Raw genomic sequence first — 20,082 nt, 5'->3', positions numbered from 1 at the left:
AAGAAAGAAAGAAAGAAAGAAAGAAAGAAAGAAAGAAAGAAAGAAAGAGAAAAGAAAAAGAACTATTAGTTTGGGGGCCATTATTAGTTTTATATTTTTCCATTGAGGGAAAAAAAGAATATTTTTACAATGCCAGGTAAAAATAAAGTATTTTTTATATATCTGTACTTGTCTGAAGTTTCACAGGCACAAGTAAACCCCCCATTCACATTCATCTAGTCCAATCTATGAAGAACCACCTTGTATTTTGTGACAAATATCCTAATGGGACCTAAAGAAGGGAAAATAAAATAGCCTTGTCTGCTTTTGGGGGTCTGGCCACCTGCCCAGTTCTATCTGACTCTAAAACCAAATTAATCTAAATTCAATAAATGAAAGCAAGGACTACTATGAGGGGGTTTAAATGAATTCTTATGATGTTCACAGAACATGCCGTCTTTTCCCATTAAAACATTAGTAAGTGCTAAATAAGGCTACAATTAACAAGGTGCCAGAAAACAGCAGAAGTACTTCCAGTTTCCTGGTGCCAATTAAATTAAACCTCAATTGAAAGACAAAGTCCCTTACAAAGTTCCTCCTAATGATTTTTTTTTTTAAAGGGGGCCAGTTTTACCCAAATTGTGGATAGCTGAAGTTTTGGACAAAAGTAGCACTAAACCACATTGACTTTATTCTTTTATTGGTTCAAAACTTTTGATCACTGATCACAGTCATATGAAAAGTAAATCAAATAACAGCCTGTTCTTAGAATAGTTTAAAGGCGAAGAGATAAATAGGATCTTGAAGAGCACACTGGAAGGGTTAGATTTCTTTCTGGAGATGAAGGCAGGAGAAGAGGAAGGACAGAAGGGAGGGAGGAAGGTGATCCTAGGTCCTCTCTCACTTTCCTAGTGAAATGACCTGTAACAGCTTATTTCAAGAATGGGTATGTATGATAACATTTGTTAACACAAATTAATTTTGTTAATTAACTCAAATAAAAAGCAGGTGTTTGGCAGAGAAAGTAGCAAACGAATGCATTTTCTTTCTTTAACACGCAGTGTTCTATTATTTTTGGTGTACAATATAACGATTCAACAATTCTGTACATTACTCCATGCTCATCATGATAAGTGTACTGGTAATTCCCTTTCTCGAATTTACCCATCCCCCGACCTACCTCCCCTCTGGCAACCACCAGTTTGTTTTCTGTAAATATATGCATTTAAAAAACTCAGCAGTTAATGAGTAGCACTTTTCCTCAAAGATCTGTTACTGGACTACTATTACTACTGGAAAAAATACAACTATACTTAGATTGCTATAGAAAACTTACCTGTACACCATTAAGGGATGCTACCCCCATATAAAGGAACACGCCATACAGTACAGGCATGGGAATAAACTAGAAAGAAAAAAAAAAGTCAGAGAGAGGTTAAAAACAACAATAATAAAAACAATAATGAAGAAGTATAGTTTAAAAAAAAGCCAAATCTGAAACTAAAAGATAGGACATAATAATACTCATCATGATAAACTTCTAAACTCTGTGCTAGAAATAAATGGAGGGAGACTTTCAACTTTCATTTGATCCTGTTTGCATTTTTTTAAACAATGAGCATGCATGACCTCAAAAAATAATTTTTTTAATGGGAAAAAAAGGTTTGTTTTCCTTTCCCCTTAAAAGGAAAGATTATGTAAACCAGATGTTTGCATGGACTGTGAGGTAGAAAGAGAAGCAGACGGTTGCTTAGCTCCTGAGACCAAGTTCCTTTCCAACAGCCTGTTGATTTTTTCCTTAATAATTTTTGCCAAATGATCTATTGGCTTGGTGTGTAAATGCCTCTCTCAATGAACCAAGCATGAAGTGGCTGTCCCCTTTCTTTCTCTAAGGAATATTAAGAGGACTAAATAATGAGAACACTGCTTAAAAGGAGCATTGAGCATACAGAAGCAACTCATTACACACATGTAGTAATACACATCTTTAAAAAGTGAATTAATAATTTTAATGCAGTAATTAGCAAGAGTCTTTTGTACTAATACAAAGTATTTTAGCAATGGGAAGTTGCAAAGCCATCTTCCCTCAGTTTTATCTATTCCTAGACCTTTGAAATGTCCTGAGTACTGTGGAAACAAGGATGATTCTGTTTCTGGGAAGTCTTCTATTTAAACAACAAAAGGTTCTCAAGCTTGGATTCTGAAAAGAAGTGCAAGTAATTTCAGTTTTCAAAAACCACAATCAATTAAGTCCCATCTTACCAATTCTACATAAAGGAGGCTATTGTAGCCAGAAAACAGTATGACTTCAGAGTAATTTTTAAAGAACTATTACATGTATTAAATGAAGCACAATTTCTACCAGCCTCTCCTTGTAATTACCTAAAACAGTTCTGTATCTGGGGCACCTGGGTGGCTTAGTCAGTTAAGCAGCTCTTGATCAGGTCATGATCTCAGGGTCCCGAGACAGACCCTGTGTCGGGTTCCACACTGAGCAAGAAGATTCTCTGCCCCTCCCCCCATGTATATGCACTGTCTCTTTCTTTAAATAAGTAAACATTAAATAAACAAACAAACAAACAAACAAATAAATAAACAAATAAATAAAATGGAACAGTTTTGTAGTTTTGACCCCTACTGGGGAATTAGTATACTCAAAATATGTCATTATCATCTCCAATTGTTATTGGCTAGCTATAGGAATTACTAAATTTATATGTAATACATATATTTATTTACACAGAATATCACATGATTCTTCTAGAAAAAAAAACTAATAATTGTAACATAGCTAATCTGATCTTGATCTCAGAAAAAAATGACACTAAATGCTGAAGGGGTGGGAGGGGCGGCCGGAGTGGTAGGGAAGCCACGTGTGCTGTAATACCTAACAGTCACCACAAAGAGGTGAGCACGTCACATTCAAGCACTTGAGGTCTGACATGTGCCTTGTTTGCTTTAGAATGTGCACATTTCCATTCCTCTGTACGAACTGACCAAAAAGTAACTAACAAAGAAACCATTTCATAGCTTTCACTCATTTTTAAACTTTTTAAAATGTCTTTTGCAGGCAAGGGCACTCCCATTTTCCTTTAATATATGATGATTCCTTTCCTGTTATCTCATTTCTAATACCTTGGGAAGGAAAGAAAGGTAGAAGGGGAAAAGAGAAGTATAGTTCTTTTACAGTTGGGCAACTAGTTAGAAATCCTGCAGTAGTTACTTTTTAATCTGGGTGAAGTGTTTTTTGTGGCTTGAAAGAAAGTAATCACAAAGGTGATATTGAGCCTTATCTCCACCCCTCCCCTAAGTTTAGCCAAATATTTTCTCTATTACAGTTCTAGCACCAGAGTGGTGGAAAGTTGTGCTATGGTGTTGGGGTCCATTCTCTCTGAATTTATGATAGATTTCACCAAATCTACCATAAAATAAAATCAGAAGGTACCATTAACTCAGAATGGGGTATGGGTAGGATAACAGCCTTACATATGATGATGGGTTTTTTTTTGTCCACCCCCGCCAAGAAACAGACTCCCTCTCTCTGTCTTTCTTTTCAGAGAGCGAAAGAGTGAACAAGTTGAGGAGAGGGGCAGAGGGAGAGAAGGAATCTCAAGAAGGCTCCATGCTGATGTGAGCCTCAGTCCCACAACTCTGGGATCATGACCTGCGATGAAATCAAGAGTTGGACGCTCAACCAACTGAGCCACCCAGGTGCCCCATGATGATGTTTTTTAAAAAAATATTCTTTGGTGAAAAGGAAATAGCACATATAAGGAAGGCTATTGATTCAATTTTGGGGTCATCTTTAATGTGATACAGATGTCTTACAAAATTGACCATTTTCTTTAAGATAGTGCAGTGTGTCTTAATAAAAATCTTTCAGTTTGGAAATCTTGATGAAACCTGACAGAATTACTGGGTTAGAGGATTTTGGTGTTTTGTTTTGTTTTGTTTTGTTTTGTTTTGGATTTGGTTCATGAGTCATATCCAAAGGTCAATCCTTAAAAATGCATCACAACAGAAATTTCCCAAAGGAAGAAAAAAAAGAATGTTTTAAAAAGATGTGATCCCATTTTAAGTTAAACTGGTATAATATACATAGCAGTAGCAGGTAGACATTTTTATATAGCAAGACAGGAGAAATAAAAACTCAAAAGACACAAGAAATACTAGATTCACAGGCACTTCAAGAAATGCCAAGTGATAAAATTATGCAAACAAAATTATACAAATGTACCCAGAAAACCAAAAGGCTTTATTGTAAATAAATATTATAATGCCTTTAATAAACATTAAAAATGAAAAAGTTAAATGCTTGATCCTACAACCAGATAGAAAAATTAAATTGAAGTCAATGAAGATTCCACATACTCAGACTACATCCCCAAATTTTTAAAATCCTAGTGAATGTAGTTGCACTCTTTTTTACTTAGCCCTCTCTTTGATTTTCTGATAGTGTTAGAATATTCCCATAAGAAAAAATGTGAAAGGGTAAATTTAATAAGAAAGGTAGATGGTAGTGGGTTGTCCACAGTACAGAATTCAGTAGAGGAGTGAAGCCTCCCAGCAGAATAATAGTCATTTTGTATGTGTATGTGTGTATGTGTGTGTATGTGTAAAACTTAGAATGAGGTACTGATTGAGAACATGAAAGCATAGAAGTTAGACAGACCTGGGTTCCAATTCTGGCTCTACCCATTGTGGAACTCAGAGAAAACTGTCCCCTTCTATTTCCAGTATTCTCATCTATACAGTGGTTATGATAAAGATTACATAATACCTAGTTCAGGGCCTGGCTCATAACAGACACCCAAGAAATGATAAATGTGGTATTGATGTCATTATTTGCATCAGAACCATCACTAGCAACTGCCCAGCCTAGCCCCCTCTGGTCCTCTGTAGTGGGGGTAGGGCAGCAGCATAGGCCAGAAGGATGGCTGCAAAGGTCAGACTTGAAGCCTCGGTTTTATATAAGCTCTGCAATGTTGTTCTTTCAACTATAGTGACTGTCTTCAGGAATACGTTATGAAAATAACATCCTAATGCCCTTCAGCTTTAAAAATCTGGGACCATAAGGAAGGTGCCGCCTTGCAATCTGGTCCCTAGTCATTGAAGAAGCCATGGAGTGACTTATGATGAAGTTTGTGAAAATGTCACATTTCTCTCTACATAAGAGAACTGGAAATTGGATCAAAGAAGCTGGGGAAGATCAACTCATGGGAAATGAAAGTAAATGAGTTCTCTGAGGGCAATACCGTTTTATTTTAAAAGGCAATAAACCATGATGGTTATGAGATCAGGCTTTGGAGTCAGAACTGCCTGAGTTCAAATCTTGGCTCTACCATTTAAGAACCTTGTGATTTGGCAAGTTATTTATATATATTTTTTTATCTGTAAGATGGATGCAATTATATGTACATTTTTCATAGGTTTTATTGGAGAACTAAATAAAAAAAAAATCAGTGCAGAGCTCTTGGTCCAATGCCAACCTCAGTAAATGTAAGCGGCTATTACCACCATCATCTTCCTCGTCCTCACTATCCCCTCTCCTCGTTTCCCTGTTACTGAGCACAATGTGTGGCATATTGTAGGAGCTCGACAAATGCTTGCCAGATACAAATTAAACGCTAGCCTCTACATTTTAGAACCCTAAACAAATCTCAAAGACAAATTTTGGCTACGCCTCATGTTAAAAATGAACTAATTCAAGCAAAGGCAACAGAAGTAGCAGTGAACTTTACTTGATCTTTATTTCTTTAAGCTTGCCAAAAGAATGAGAAAAGAAAGCTCTAGGAACTGTCTTTCATCTTTTTTTGCTGCTCTGTGGTCTCCCCCAGTTTCCCCATACAGAACACTAGCTTAACAGGCAGTGTTTCTGCTGCAGAGACACAGATCTAAACTGTTTAACCGGTCTGGGAAGCCAGTTCTTCCTGCTTCCCCACAGTTCTGTACTGAATCGGTGGTGGGATTTGAGGCACGTATGACTGCAGCTAGCTAAGGTCACGGGGTATCCTCATGAACTTAAAGCTAATACGCTATGATTCCTTACACTCTTCCATGTAAAAAGACAGACTTCAGCAAAGAGATCAAGACAGAGGTCACAAATTTCATGTTCAAAGTAAGCCTGCATAAGTAGGCTCAGGCAACAACTACCCACCCTGCTTAATGCAGGGAGAAAATTACTTACATCATCTGAGGCCGCTAAGCCTGTGGGGATGCAGGGAACTGAGCAGGGAAGGTGTTGAGCCATGTCATTTTAAAAAGCAAAAGCCACATATTTTTTCTTGATCCTGTTCATTTGATCTGCCTTTCAAAGGCAGACTCTTAAGTAAAACCATTCTCTAAAGTTGTCACTTGTTCCTTTAAAACACACATTAGTCAAATGGTGGAGGAGAAAGGTTCCCTCCTCCAAAGTAACCGCTGATACCCCTTTCTGTGTGAATTCTGAGGTTAATGGTTAATCCTGACTTTTACTTAGTCATAACTTAGGTTCTAGTTAAACTGTACCCTCAACATCCGCTTGTTCTTGTATTGACTTTTCACATGAGCTACCAACAATTCTGTAGTGGATGCTTATAACCCACCAAATTTCAACGGTAAGAAGGGCACATGATCTGAAATCAGCTGATGTGATTCCTGAAGTAAAGAATAGTTCTACTTACTGAAGTTAAGGAATCACAATTGTCAATGCTGGACTGCTTTATTCTTGTTCGTTTCAAATTGAGGTTACCCACAATATGTTGGAAACTGTATTAACAAAATAATTTCATTTCCCACATTTTGGGCAAAACCTTGCCTAATAAAAATGTTCACTAAACTACCTTTCTTGCTGATTCCTACAATGACTCTTTGCATGGACTCAGAGTTGCCAGGTGGGAATAGCCATGATTATGAACATTAGCAGCTGAACAAGGGTGAGCTTAAGGAAGGTCAAAAGGAACTCATGCTCATTGATCCCTTGTACCTCTCTTTCTCCTTTCTCTGCATTCTAATCTGCTCCTGCAGATACTAAGATGCTTTGCATATCAGGGCAAAAAGATTCATCGTAAAATAAAGAACAAAAGGGCTTTCAGCTTTAACTCCTCTGCAGCCATATTTGGGTGCAGGGTTAGAAAATAGTCAGGAAGAGGCGTTGTTGAAAATGTCTTGCATCTCTTCCTAAAAATAGCAATTTATACAGTATCTGTTCTCTGTGTCCCTTTGGGATCGTACATGATTACTCAGCTGACAGATTCTCCAAGATTAAAGCCCATTTGCTGTAATAAAAAAAAAAGCCTTTAAACACATCTGACTTTTTGAGTTAGGATTTTATACTGTATTAATGAAAAGAAATGATATAAAAAGAAAAGAAAAAATGGGTGGGGACTGACAGGTACATTTGAACTGATGGAAAGATTTCTATTTATCCTCTACTAGTAACTAAGAGACCCTATTAAAAAAGAAAAATCTGCAGTTGTGTTGTGTAAGTCCACCGTTAGGAAACCCAGGGGCAAATTCATTCTTAGTAGATCCTCCCACAACATGAGATCACAATTGCCTGCAATGACCTCTCTAAAAATGGATCTGTCCAAAAAGAGGTTCCATTGCCTCTGTGGTAAAAAGCTGTCATTACACTTTCCACCAGTTGATGTGCTGGTGGTAGCTAAGGGGCAACAATGGAACAAAAAGCCTTTTGGTAGTGGATTTGATGCTGTGAAACTCACAACTTCAAACCAACCCCACAACTTGGTTTGCACTGGCAAAAGTGGTAATAGATTTCTCTCTGTCCCTGTAGAATGTAAGACCTGTACTCTCTTTTTTTTTTAAGTCTATTATTTTGAAAGAGAGAGAGAGAGAGAACACACACGAGTTGGAGATGGGGCAGAGAGGAAAGGAAGAGAGAGAGAATACCAAGCAGACTGAATTGTCAGCGCAGAGCCCAATGCAGGGATTGAACTCACAAACCATGAGATCATGACCTGAGACAGTATCAAGAGTTGAACACTTAACCGACTGAGCCACCCAGCACCCTGACCTGTAGAGTCCTCCATATGTAACCAGAAACAACTTTGAGGTTATTTTTTATTTTACTTTCCCATGTGTTATGTGAAATATATATTCCTTCATGATTCTAGTCAGAAATCAGTTAAATCAGTTAGCTGACATTGTGGAAACCAAGGACAAGAGATGAATATTTATATCTTTTAACTACTTACCAAGTATTTTGTACATAAGGTATGCATTAATCTAAATACCCTGAGGGCAAAGCTGGTCTAAGCTATAGGTTAAGAAATTATAGTTCCACTTTCCTTAAATTCATCTCAATGGCAACTGACTTATAGATGTGTCAACTTGAGAGAAAAGGAGGGCTTTTGCCTTTTGGTCTCTATACTTCTATATTGTTTGAATTCTCTATAAGAATGTACTGCTCCATAACTTGTGTAATTAAACAAGCATTTAAAAAATCTTAAAAATTAGAATTGTTTAAAAATAAACACAAAATGCGGGCACATGGGTGGCTCAGTCAGTCAAGCGCCTGACTTCAGCTCAATCATGACCTTGCGATTTGTGAGTTCAAGCCCTGCATCAGGCTCTGTGCCGATGGTGCAGAGCCTGCTTGAGGTTCTCTCTCTCTTTCTCTCTCTCTTTGTCTGCCCCTGCCCCACTTGCATGTGTGCGCTCTCTCTCTCTCTCTCTTTCTCTCTCTCTCTCTCTCAATAAATGAATAAACTTCAAAAAAAATAAACAAAAATTTTCAGAGAAAAATCTGGAAGGATATATCAACAGTGGTTGTTTATAGCTTCTAGGTATATAGGTAATTTGCATGCTTTGTACTGTGATGCAAAGCCTAAAGTAAAAATTATCAATAATTAGCCACTATTGTTAATAGAAAAAAAAAGAATAAAATGCTTACATCACACACACACACACACACACACACACACACACACAAATGGAAGCTTCATGACAGCTACACCTTCTCTTTTCACCCTATTTCTTTTAAATAGGTTTTCCCATATAGCTCATATTCATCTATTTTTGTAGATATTCACCCCATCAGTCAAACCTATATATTTGATTCCTAACTTTCTAAATAATCTACCATATCATTTTTCTTCTTTAAAAGTTCATTTCTAAAGTTTTCTAGTCATAAATCATAATTTTACTCTATTCTCCTAGGCAATAATTAAATACTGTCAGCAATAATTAAGAATAGGAGAAAAGTTACAAAATGATAATTCATGTTATCCAGGAGTCTAGTCTGTGTGCATATGGGGGGACTGGAGGCAGGATTTAGGAACAAGTAGATGGAAAGTGATGGGAAGAAAGGATATAAGGAGAGCAAGAAACATAGTGAGGAGGGGAGATCAGTTAGATTGACCTGTATGGAACTGCCATTTACATAGGTCAAAAAGCTTGGGTATTGGTAACTTAATACAGTTCAACCAAATAACTACAATAATAATAATAATAATAATAATAATAATAATAGAAGGAGTGAGAAGAACATCAAAATAAGTTTTTAAAGTCCTCATTCTACCTGACCTCTGCTTCAGTGTGTCACAGAACTGATGAGAATCTTGCAGATGAGGAATTCTACTCTACACATATCCAATTATCTGGAAGAGGCAAGTATTTCACATATTTACCTTCAAGATGGGAGCCATAAAGACTGACAGACCAGTCAGAATAAACACGAGGGTTCCAGTGACTCTTTGTTCTCTGAAACCAAATCAAAAGATTACCAATTGACTTCTTGTTTTCATAAACATGCTCTTGTCTTTTCACCTTCAAAAAAGACTGCACGATGAACAAACCAATGTTTGACTAAAACAGCAAAGGTGTTGATATCTTATATAAATGAATATCTCAAGTACAGCATATAAGCTCAACAGAACTACAAAATTTTCTTCTAACTATTGTATAATGTGATTTGAATTCATCAAGAGAAAAGTGATTCTTCTAAATCCTTTGCTTCTTTTACAATAAATATATTTAAAAAAAAGTCACTTGCTCCTGGTCCATCAATTACTGGCCTCTTTGAAGCCCTTATTTTTTAAACAACTTGTACTGTTGTGTAATTACACCTTCTTTCATGGGAGACAGATATCACATTGTCCTACATTCTAATTAACAAACAGCTCAGGGAAATTTCATAAGTGCAATAAATCCCATCAGTCTAATTTCCAAATCTACAACACAAGAGTACTTTTTAACAAATAGGATTCCCATCCAACACCCCTTCCCCCAGCCCCCAGGAAAGAATCACCCACTGTTGTGGCGTGGGAAACAATGGCTCTGTCCTGTGAGCTATTCACCCAAGCAGTTAGGAGCAGGGTTTGCTGCAAAAAGTATTCAACACAGGATAAAGGTCTTATACAAGCCCTTCCTGGCTACCCAAACTTAACAGCTGGAGGTCAAGGTTTCTCAGTGCTTATGGAGACAGAAGATGAACTGGAAAATCAGAGTTCCTTTCCCTTAACAGAATCTTAAAAATCATAAGCAGACCCATGAGTTTTGAGGCGTCTCAACAGAGCTGAAAAGTTAGAGTTTGACCTTTAAAAAGGATTGTAATAGAGTACGTACCACAGCACCAAAATGAGCTGCATGTTCAAGAAAATGGATGGGTTGTTTGCAGTTTACGTTGCGTCGTTTAGCCTTTCATTAATCAAAGGAAATATATGTAACGTAAGAAGTGAACTCGAAAAATTATGGAAGACTTTCTTTCTAATGGAAATTTAGTCTTTTCTGGAACAGCAAGTACAGGAATAAGTTAATCATCACCAGCCTTTTCTCCTCCAGTTTTGCTCATTCCCTTTGAATGACATATAGATGTGGCATGGTAAGTTTTGTAGAGCTATTTTCCTCTGACTTAACATACCTCACTCCTAGAAACTTTGGTTGTTCTCCAGGTGCAGAAGTCTCGGTCTCCATCTTCAAACTGTCAATGTGAGCAATGGAAATGACAGTTGCAGCCACATACCACGGAAGAGCCATGAAAGAGCACACCACCATGAGGATGGCCACCCAGAAGAGATCCAGGTGATATCCAGCTCCTTTCTGTAGAAAGAGGTAACAAAACCACATGGAGAAGATGCTCGTGCTTCTATCTCATCCTATTTCCAGATGGGAATTAAGATTACCAAATAACCCCAACTCTCTTTGCTTGCTAAAAATATCTACCTCAAGGTGAGCTCCCCAAGGAAGGCGACTTTATCTTCCTCACATTACGCACCCCCCCCCACAATTAAACACAAAGCTGCCACAAGACACCTCCTCTAACTTTACTGCGGTCACAGCTTACTTATCATTTGCTTATTGCTAATTATCCTCTCTGTGTCCAATTTTGTAATTAGAAAATTGGAGCTATATATCTACCTTGAAGAGTTACTGGAACCATTCAGTGAAGTAACAGAGGCAAAGCATCTTACAGAAACTTAAAAGATAGTAGTTCTAGCATAGTAGGAGTTCAAAAAATGGTGATGGTGTGGTGGTGGCAGTGGTTGTTGTTATTAACATAAGCACAACAGGCACCTTAAAGGCTGGCACTAATCCTTCTGTTTTTGACCATTTAGCAATATGCTGTTCATTTAGACAGTATTCAGAATATGAGGACCAAAGATCTAAAAGCAAACTTGAGAAGGTATGTATGACTATTTCTCACCTTTCATGGTATATGAAAATAATTGTTTAATAACCTATGAACCATTATCATTAAGGTAACGAATACCGCCTTAATCAGAATAGGCTGATTTCAAACACTGCCCAATGGTCATGATAACATTTACTGACTGGAAGAGCAGACGATGTAACAAAAGGTCTAGCTCTTTTACTCATTAACTAAATATTGTTAAATGTGTCCACAGTGTTATTCTGCGGTTATATTTCTCTGCTCTATTTATGAAGAAATCAAATGCCTAATACCCCTATGGAGGCTGAGAAAATAGAGCAGTCCATTTTCACAGCATGGAAGCAGCAGCACCAAGGGCCAGAGTACGACCAGTCTGAGGGAACGGAGATGCTGGATTTACAAAATGAGAATGTGATTTATACCAGGAACCTGATGACTGTTATCATTCAGATCCTGTTACAGTTAGTCAGAACACTGCTCTCCTCTCACCGAAAAGCCAAGATTTCACCCCTGGCTTGCAAACATGGTCCAATCATGTTCTCAAAGAACTCACCACAGGCAAGGGTAGCTGACACAAGAAAGAAGAACATATATTGACTTAGCCCAGGTTAAGACTATGAACAAAGTGTCCTTGGGAGACAAAGGTTAATATATACTCATAAAGCCAATTCATTTCGGTACAAATGGTTTGAAAGCATATGGTTTGAATTGGGAGTGAGATAAGGTAGGGGAAAGGAGAGCAAAGGGTGGGGATGAGCTAAAATAAACCTGTTCAACAATAACTAATGAGGTGAGGATCATAATACATCTGGGTCTCAGTCATTCCATTCCTTGAAGAAATACTGACTACCAACTTATTTATAGGCACAGTTCTACGTGTTAATGGAATATCTGTGAATGAAACAGACAAAAGCTCCCACATTCGAGGTGCTTCTGTTCTGAGACAACAATAAACAACATAAACTGACAGTATCTTAAAAAGTACTAAGTACTAAGTAGAACTATGAGACTTTGTACACTGAGCAGGATGGTACTCCACTGGAGGTTTTTACATGGAGGAATGACATGACTTGCTTATGTTCTAAACACTATGGCTGCTGGGTTAGGACAGACTAAAGAAAGTCAAGGAAAGTAAGACCAGGTAGGAGTTGACTATCATAATCCATGCAAGAAATTGTGATGGCCAGAGCCAGAGTGGTAGGAGTCAAGAAGGCAGGAAGTTTTGGAATTCTGGCTATACTTTAAGGTGGAATCTATAGGATTTGTTCACTCCTGCTTGTGGATGTGTCTTATGACATAACTATAGACCATTCATGATCTGGCCTCTGTTCACGTCTGCAGCCTCATCTTTCACTTCTCCCCAGGTATAGGCCTGGCTCCTATACCATGGCCACTTTCAACCATATGCAATTCCTTCAATATGTCTTACGTACTAATGCATTTGTGTCTTTGCCCATATAGCACCCTTTCCCTGGAAAAACCCCTATTCTTCCTTCTTCTTACCTTGAAGCAGTCCTACTCATCCTTAAGACTTCAACCAGCTTTTAACTTTTTATAGTTTTCCTGCCTTAGCCCAGGTGAGATGGGTAAGTCTAGTTAGGTTAGATTTCCTCCTCTGTGTTCCCTTCATTTTATGCTTTCCTTTACCACAGCGCTCCTCACACTGTTTTGAAATTATGTGTGTATTTAGCTGTCTTTGGCATTAGACTGCAAGAAACAGGAAGACCTGGACTATGTCTATTCTCTCTATCCTGAATACCTAAGTAGAGTTCATGATGCATAGTCAATTCTCAATTAATATTTACCAAAAAATGAATGACAAATAGGATGTATACATTCTTCTGAATGGCAACTATAGACTCTTAATTAGTCATAGCAAAACAATTAAAACATTATTTGTTAATTGGCAGGAATGTGAATCACCTGGGCAGAGAGGGGAGGGGAGGTGGACAACAGCTGGAAATATTACATAGTTTCAAGCCCTATTTAGACTATATCACTCAAAACCATATTAGAGGTACCAACATGGTAATTAACAGAGAGGATCCCCAAATCTTGGCATCAAGGAAACTGTAATAACTAAGGCTAGATTAATGGGTCAAAAGAGTAGTTGTTGCAGACAAAGTCACATAGGCTACCATGAGCCAATGCTATGCTTTCTTGCTCTATTTGAAAAAAAACAAAAGTTTGAATTAGATGTCCTGGAGACTAACAAAAAGGGACCACATAATACCAAAGAGGGTGAAATGGGGATTGTAGACAGTAGAATGAATACAAAGGAAGCTATGCAAAACCACCAAAATAAATAAAAGTTCTGGGAGAAAACAATTATAGATAATAATTACTGTGTGCCTTGACATAATTATCCTCAAAAAGTCTTCCTTTCCCTCAACCATGCTGAGAGTTCTTGATACTCTTAAGAGAAAGGGAAAATAATCAACATGACCTGAAGGCCCTGCCAGGTCTGCCTCTGTGTGGTTCCTTCTCCATCCTCAACCCTCCCACTCTCACTGTAGCCTCACTGGATTATGTCAGGCCTTCATTCTTGTCAGTCTACTTTCTCTTGTAAGGCCTATGCATACAAAGCGATTCCTGTGCTTGAATAGAATACTCTTCCCACCCAGCCTCACTTAGCTAATTCCTACTAATGCTTGAACCTCAGTGTAAGAGCCACCACAGTTCCTAAAGGGGGCCACACCCTCTCTTGTAGACTCTTAAAGCCATCACCTCTCCTTCACAGCACTAGCCACATTTGCATTGTCACATTTTGCATGATCATTTGAATAATACCTATCATCCTCATGGACCAGAAGCTCTGTGAGGACAGGGACCACGTGTGTTTTTGTTGACGACCACTGAAACCCCAGAATCTGGTGCAGTGCCCATCATAGAGTAAACACGCTAGATAAACGTTTGTTGGATAAATGAATGAATGTTAATTAATTCATTCAATGACACTATGCTAGATCCTGGAAGTAAAATCACAGATAATATACGATTTTTGCCCTCAAGTGGTTTACAATGTAGTGCTAGAGCTGAACAAATCAAGAGGTATTTGCAATATTACAATGTTCTATAGTTGGAGTGAGCTTGGAGTGTTATGGGAGCATCCAGAAAGGGTACTAAGCCCAAAGTCAAAGACATTTTGCATAGGAGGTGGTATTTAAACTGGGTCCTAAAATGTGAGCCATAATCAGCTGTGGCAAGATATGGGGAAGCAGGAGAAAAAACTAAACAAATAAGCTGCCATTTTGAGAAAATGAAATAGATTTGGTGCAGAGGAGGAGATGGGAGAGGTAAGAAATAAGGCTACAGAAGTTAAAAACGTTGATGTTTTGCTAACACTTTGGAATTCTTATCATAAGAGCAGTGTGAAACCATTAGAAGTTTTTAAGCAGGCAAGTGATATGATCAGATTTCTGTTTAGAAGGATGGCTCTCTTGTTTTGTAGAGGACATACTGGAAGTGGTCAAGATTGGAGGCAGAGATACAGACATGACAGCACAGTCCAGGTCCGAGATGACACAGGTCCAACTAAAGTAATAGGACAGGTGGGAGAGATTTTAAGGAGACAGAGACCAAAGAGGAAAAAGCAATGTATTCTGCCAAATTTTAATGTTCGAGGCTTACAATGTCTAGCCAGTACAGCGTCTTACATACAGTAAACACTGGAGACATAACTGTTGACCAGAATGCTAAAAGCTATGCTAAAAAATTCATGGTGCCCCAACTATTGGCATAAAGACCCAGAACCCAAATGGTTCTGTTAGAGAAGTTGTTCCTGCAAAACAAACCTATCCATGTGACAACAAGCCAATTCTAAGATGTCTTTTTTAGCCAAAGGTATCTGAATAACTAGATTTGAATGGAATGAAAATAATATAAAAATACTGGAACTTTTTAAATGTTTATTTATTTATTTTGAGAGTGAGAGCAGGGGAAGGGCAGAGAGAGAGGGAGAGAGAGAGATTCCCAAGCAGGCTCCATGCTGCCAGTGCAGAGCCTGACACGGGGCTCCATCACATGAGCCATGAGATCATGGCCTGAGCCTAAATCAAGAGCCAGACACTTAACCGACTGAGCCACCCAGGCACCCCTCAAATATTGGAGCTTTTAGTAGAAGTAGTACTGTAAGAAATATAGAAAACTTTTAATAGAAATAGTACTGTACAAAATATACAAATGTTTCAAAAATAGCATGTGAATTGTTCTTACCCCTTGCCTTTTGCAGATTTTCATAATCTCCTACTTGGATTATACAGAGGCCTCCTAACCACTCCTCTCTGGCACCTCTCCCATCCATCCTTAATGCTGCTAGAGACAGTGTTTAAGTGCGGTGCTGGTGCCATTCATCCAGGCTGGAATGTTGAGGGAGCAGGGAAGGTCAGTAGCAGATGAGCGAGTCAGATAGGACAGATTATCAGCCACGACAGGCACCTGGCTCCCCATGCTGAGGCTTTGCATCTGATACGATGATGGGAGCCCTCAAAGAGTCCTGAAACTTCATCATACCTTAAACGCGCCTTGCACATTCTGCAACACTTTTCAAACTGGTACTCTAAGTCTTGCTATTTGGTTAAATCCGTTCTCTCTTCAAGGTCCAGCTCAAATTCTCCTGCTTCCCTCTCATCACTCAGCAATCCTTGGTCCTCGATGCCACTCCCATCATAGAAGTCCCTGCTTCACTCCTGTCCCTCACAAACCATTCCCCTCATAGAGAGACTCCTGTCCCTCACAACCCACGCTCCTCTTTAAAATTTCAATTATTATACCGTACTTCCCTGCTCAAAACTCTCCAGTGGCTTCCTGTTTCCACTTAAAATAAAACATAGTAAAATCATTTATAAGGTTCTATATCAGTGTTTCTTCCCGGAATGATTTTACCCCCCGGGGAACACTTGTCAATGTCTAGAAACATTTTTGTTTGTCACAACTTAGGAGGAAAGGGTGAAACTGGCATCTAGTGGATGCCAGTACACAGCACAGCCATCACCTTTGAGAACCTTTGCTCTACATGATCTGTTCCTACTCCCTTTGGCCTCATCATGAATCACTAATTCCCCCATGTTCCAGTCACACTGGTCTGTTACCCATTCTTCAACATACTAAGGTTCTTTCTACCCTGGGGCCTTTGCATTTGCTCATATCTTTGCTTGGAAAACTGTTATTTAATAAGCATTCATGGGGTGCCTGGGTAAAGTCGGTTAAGCATCCACCTCTTGATTTCAGCTCAGGTCATGAGCTCATGGGTTGTGAGATCGAGCCCTGCATTGGGCTCTGCGCTGATAGTGTGGAGCCTGCTTGGGATTCTCCCTCTGCCCCCCTCTCTGCCCCTCTCCTGTTCATGCTCTCTCTTTCAAAATAAATAAACATTAAAAAAACATTCATTAACGCCTATACTAGGTTAGGGCTTGTGTTAGATAAAATAATAAGTACAATAGAACATGTGCCCTTAAGGGGTTTATAGATTATTAGTTGAAGCCAGATGTGGAGGCATATAATTTATTGTATGTGTAAGATACAAGGCACAAAGAAAGGCAAGTCAATCCCAACCTTGGTGGTGGAGATAAGTGGTGAATAGGAAAAATCCACTAAACTCCTTCAGGGCAGAGACCATAAATTAGAACAATTCTTATCTTCAACATCGAACACAAATGTTCCATACATAGCAAGGACTCAAAAAATGCTCAAAAGGCTAAGTATGCCATTTAAAGTTTAAAAAAGTCCTGTCTTGGAGCACTTGGGTGGCTCAGTCAGTTAAGCATTCGACCCTGGCTCAGGTAATGATCTCACATTTCGTTAGTTGGAACCCCGCATCAGGCTCTGTGATGACAGCTTAGAGCCTGGAGCCTGCTTCAGATTCTGTGTCTTCTTCTCTCTCTGCCCCTGTCCTGCTTGCTCTCTCTCTCTCTCTCTCTCAAAAATAAACATTAAAAAATTTTTTTAAAATAAAAAAGTCCTGTCTTCGTGAATATAAATCCAAAGTATGTTCTACTTTCTAAAACTAGAGATTATTTTAAGTAGCGGGGTAGGAAGTGAAACTTTACTTCTTTTTGATATCATATATACTTTGCTAATACAGAACAAAGGTCATTTAGGAATAATCCACAGAAATCAAAATCTAGGGGAGAAAAAGACTAGTCTGACCGTCTGGTAAATAAGATGATAATAAAGGATCAGGAGCAGTATGCACATGCACAGACACAGAATAAACATCCATGCTAGGAGGCCCCCATAATCCAGACAATAAGCTGGTTTATGGGGCCACCAAGAATCATGACTTAGTTCCTCCCCCTAAGAAGCTCACAATCAGATGAGGGGACTCAGATTTGTACACAAATTACAAAGCACTCTAGACAGAGATTCAGAGAGGTTTAAAAAGGACACCCCAAGTACAGATGATAAACTAGAGGATAAACTGTTTAACAATTTCTAGAGTGAACACACAGAAACTTCTTGCAATGATGACATCTAAAAACAGGGCTTTGAATAATACGAGCACTCACTATGAGAACCAGAGATAGGTTGGCATGTTTTCAGCTATCAGCTGTCTCACACAGTGCAACAACTCTGAGAACCATTTGGCCCAAGATAACCACATTCTTCAATATGTACTTATTGAGCCTACCATATGGAAATCATTGTGACGGGCCACATGAGAGCTGGAGAGAGGACTAAAACATGCCCTTGCCTTGAAAACATTTGGTCCAGAAAAGGGAGAAGGTAATTATACAACACAACTCCCATTCAAGATATTATGTGACCGGTGCCACAGAGTAACACACATATAGTAAGGGCAAAAACAAGAGCAACAGAAATTACATTAGGAGTGAAAGCTACACTGACAAGTTTATATCTGGAGGATTTTAAAAGATGGGAAGGATTTTGGTAAGTGGCAATCACTGAGGAATAGAGAGAAGAGCTGGAACAACTGGCAGAAGATGCTGCCAGATTTGAGGAGAAACCAATAACCCATTTGATCTGAGCATCATATAGTATGGGGAGAGCATCATTCTAAATTTAGGCTGAGAACATATCACAGAGAGACTTAAATCCGAGGCTAATGGGATGCTAAAGGCAAATGGAATTTCTTCAAGGGGCAAATGTCCAGAAGGCCAAAGTTGTAAAGGATTAGAAAGATAGGACTGACATATAAGAACAATACTTTTAAAAAATTACTGCTTTTGAAATGAAGCAAGGGAAACTGATTATTAACTCATGGCTAAATAGTTAGAATAGTCTAGACATGAAATGAAAGGACTGGATCTAAGGTTATGATAACAGGAATAGAAAGGAAAAATAAAACAGGGAAAATCTTGGAGTTATCCAAGAAAACAACCTCAAATTTAGGGTTTTATCATAGGGGGTACCAGAAAATTTACTGATCTACCAACTTATCTCTATTTCTAGATACCTATCCTACATTATTTCTGCTTCCCACACACTTAAAATCATTTTCCTTGTGAGAAGTATCCCTTGCTTTGCAGTCTAAAGCTCAGACTTTTTTCCTGCCTCTGCAGTGACTCAGGAAATAACCTTGGAGAAGTCATGACCTTGCTGAACCTGGTTTACTTTTGAGTGCTCTGCAGGGATAATGTGGGACATAACTAACCAAAATGATGGCCAAGAAAAGCCAAGTGCCTTGGCGTTCCTACATCAATACAGAGCTGTTCAGCAGAGTGGAAAGGTGGATCCCATCCCAACAGAGCAGTCAGCCAGCCAGGGCCACTTGACATTGAGCCAAAGCAAATGCCACCCAAAAACATGCTGCTTTTAGTATTATAATGCCTCCATCCCTCTCATTTTTTCAGGTTTCTTTTCACTCAATTTCATAGCATTCAAGGCCCTTTAATTTTAGGTAGGATCTCCAATTTCCCACATTCCACAGGCACATTTCCTAACAAAATGTAAACAAAACAATATCCAGAGTGAAAAGTCTTTCATCCATGATGTCTCTCCACTGGTATCATTAGATTTGTGTCAAAAGACTGGCACTTCCTCTGTAACTACTGTCATTCAAAGAAGTGATTTCAAATAACTGATTCCTAAAGTGATGAAAACTTATTTTTTATATACTCAATTCCTGTTTTAAGAGGTAAAATCTAATATGTCTTGATATTCCAATGTTTTCTACAGGGAACATGATAATTTTTTAAATTCTATATTTTATCAGGGGCATCTGGCTGGCTCAGTTGGTGGAACACGCAACTCTTGATCTTAGGGTTGTAAATTTGAGCCCTACGTTGGGTGTGGAGATTACTTAAAAATAAAATCTTTAAAAAGTTCTATCCTATTAATCCTAAATTTGCTAAACTTGAAATTCTGAATTTTACTAAAAGGAAAACTTAATGAGCAAAAGTGAATAGGCATTTACCTCCAAAAACACATAGCAAATCTTGCCAACTATATATCAAAATTAAGAATGTGCTTCCTAACTTTTTTCAGAATAAAATATATTAGTTATCATCCATTTCTATCCTTTAAAACTAAAT

General features: G+C 38.4%; 1 protein-coding gene across 1 annotated transcript in view; it reads right to left on the bottom strand.

Moving 5' to 3' along the window:
- The window catches only part of SLC4A4 (solute carrier family 4 member 4), a 306,906-nt gene that overhangs the window by 11,240 nt on the left and 275,584 nt on the right, over positions 1-20,082 (bottom strand). The window contains exons 19-21 of the mRNA XM_049630606.1: positions 10,841-11,019; positions 9,609-9,681; positions 1,316-1,384 (exon numbers count right to left, since the gene is read on the bottom strand). Coding sequence (XP_049486563.1) covers positions 1,316-1,384; positions 9,609-9,681; positions 10,841-11,019 — 321 coding nt within the window. The remainder of the gene's footprint in view (positions 1-1,315; positions 1,385-9,608; positions 9,682-10,840; positions 11,020-20,082) is intronic.

The sequence above is a fragment of the Panthera uncia genome, chromosome B1, assembly GCF_023721935.1.
Source record: "Panthera uncia isolate 11264 chromosome B1, Puncia_PCG_1.0, whole genome shotgun sequence".
NCBI classification, from domain to species: domain Eukaryota; kingdom Metazoa; phylum Chordata; class Mammalia; order Carnivora; family Felidae; genus Panthera; species Panthera uncia.
The sequence above is the reverse complement of the archived record's forward strand: the minus strand, read 5'-3'. Positions and strand labels throughout refer to the sequence as shown.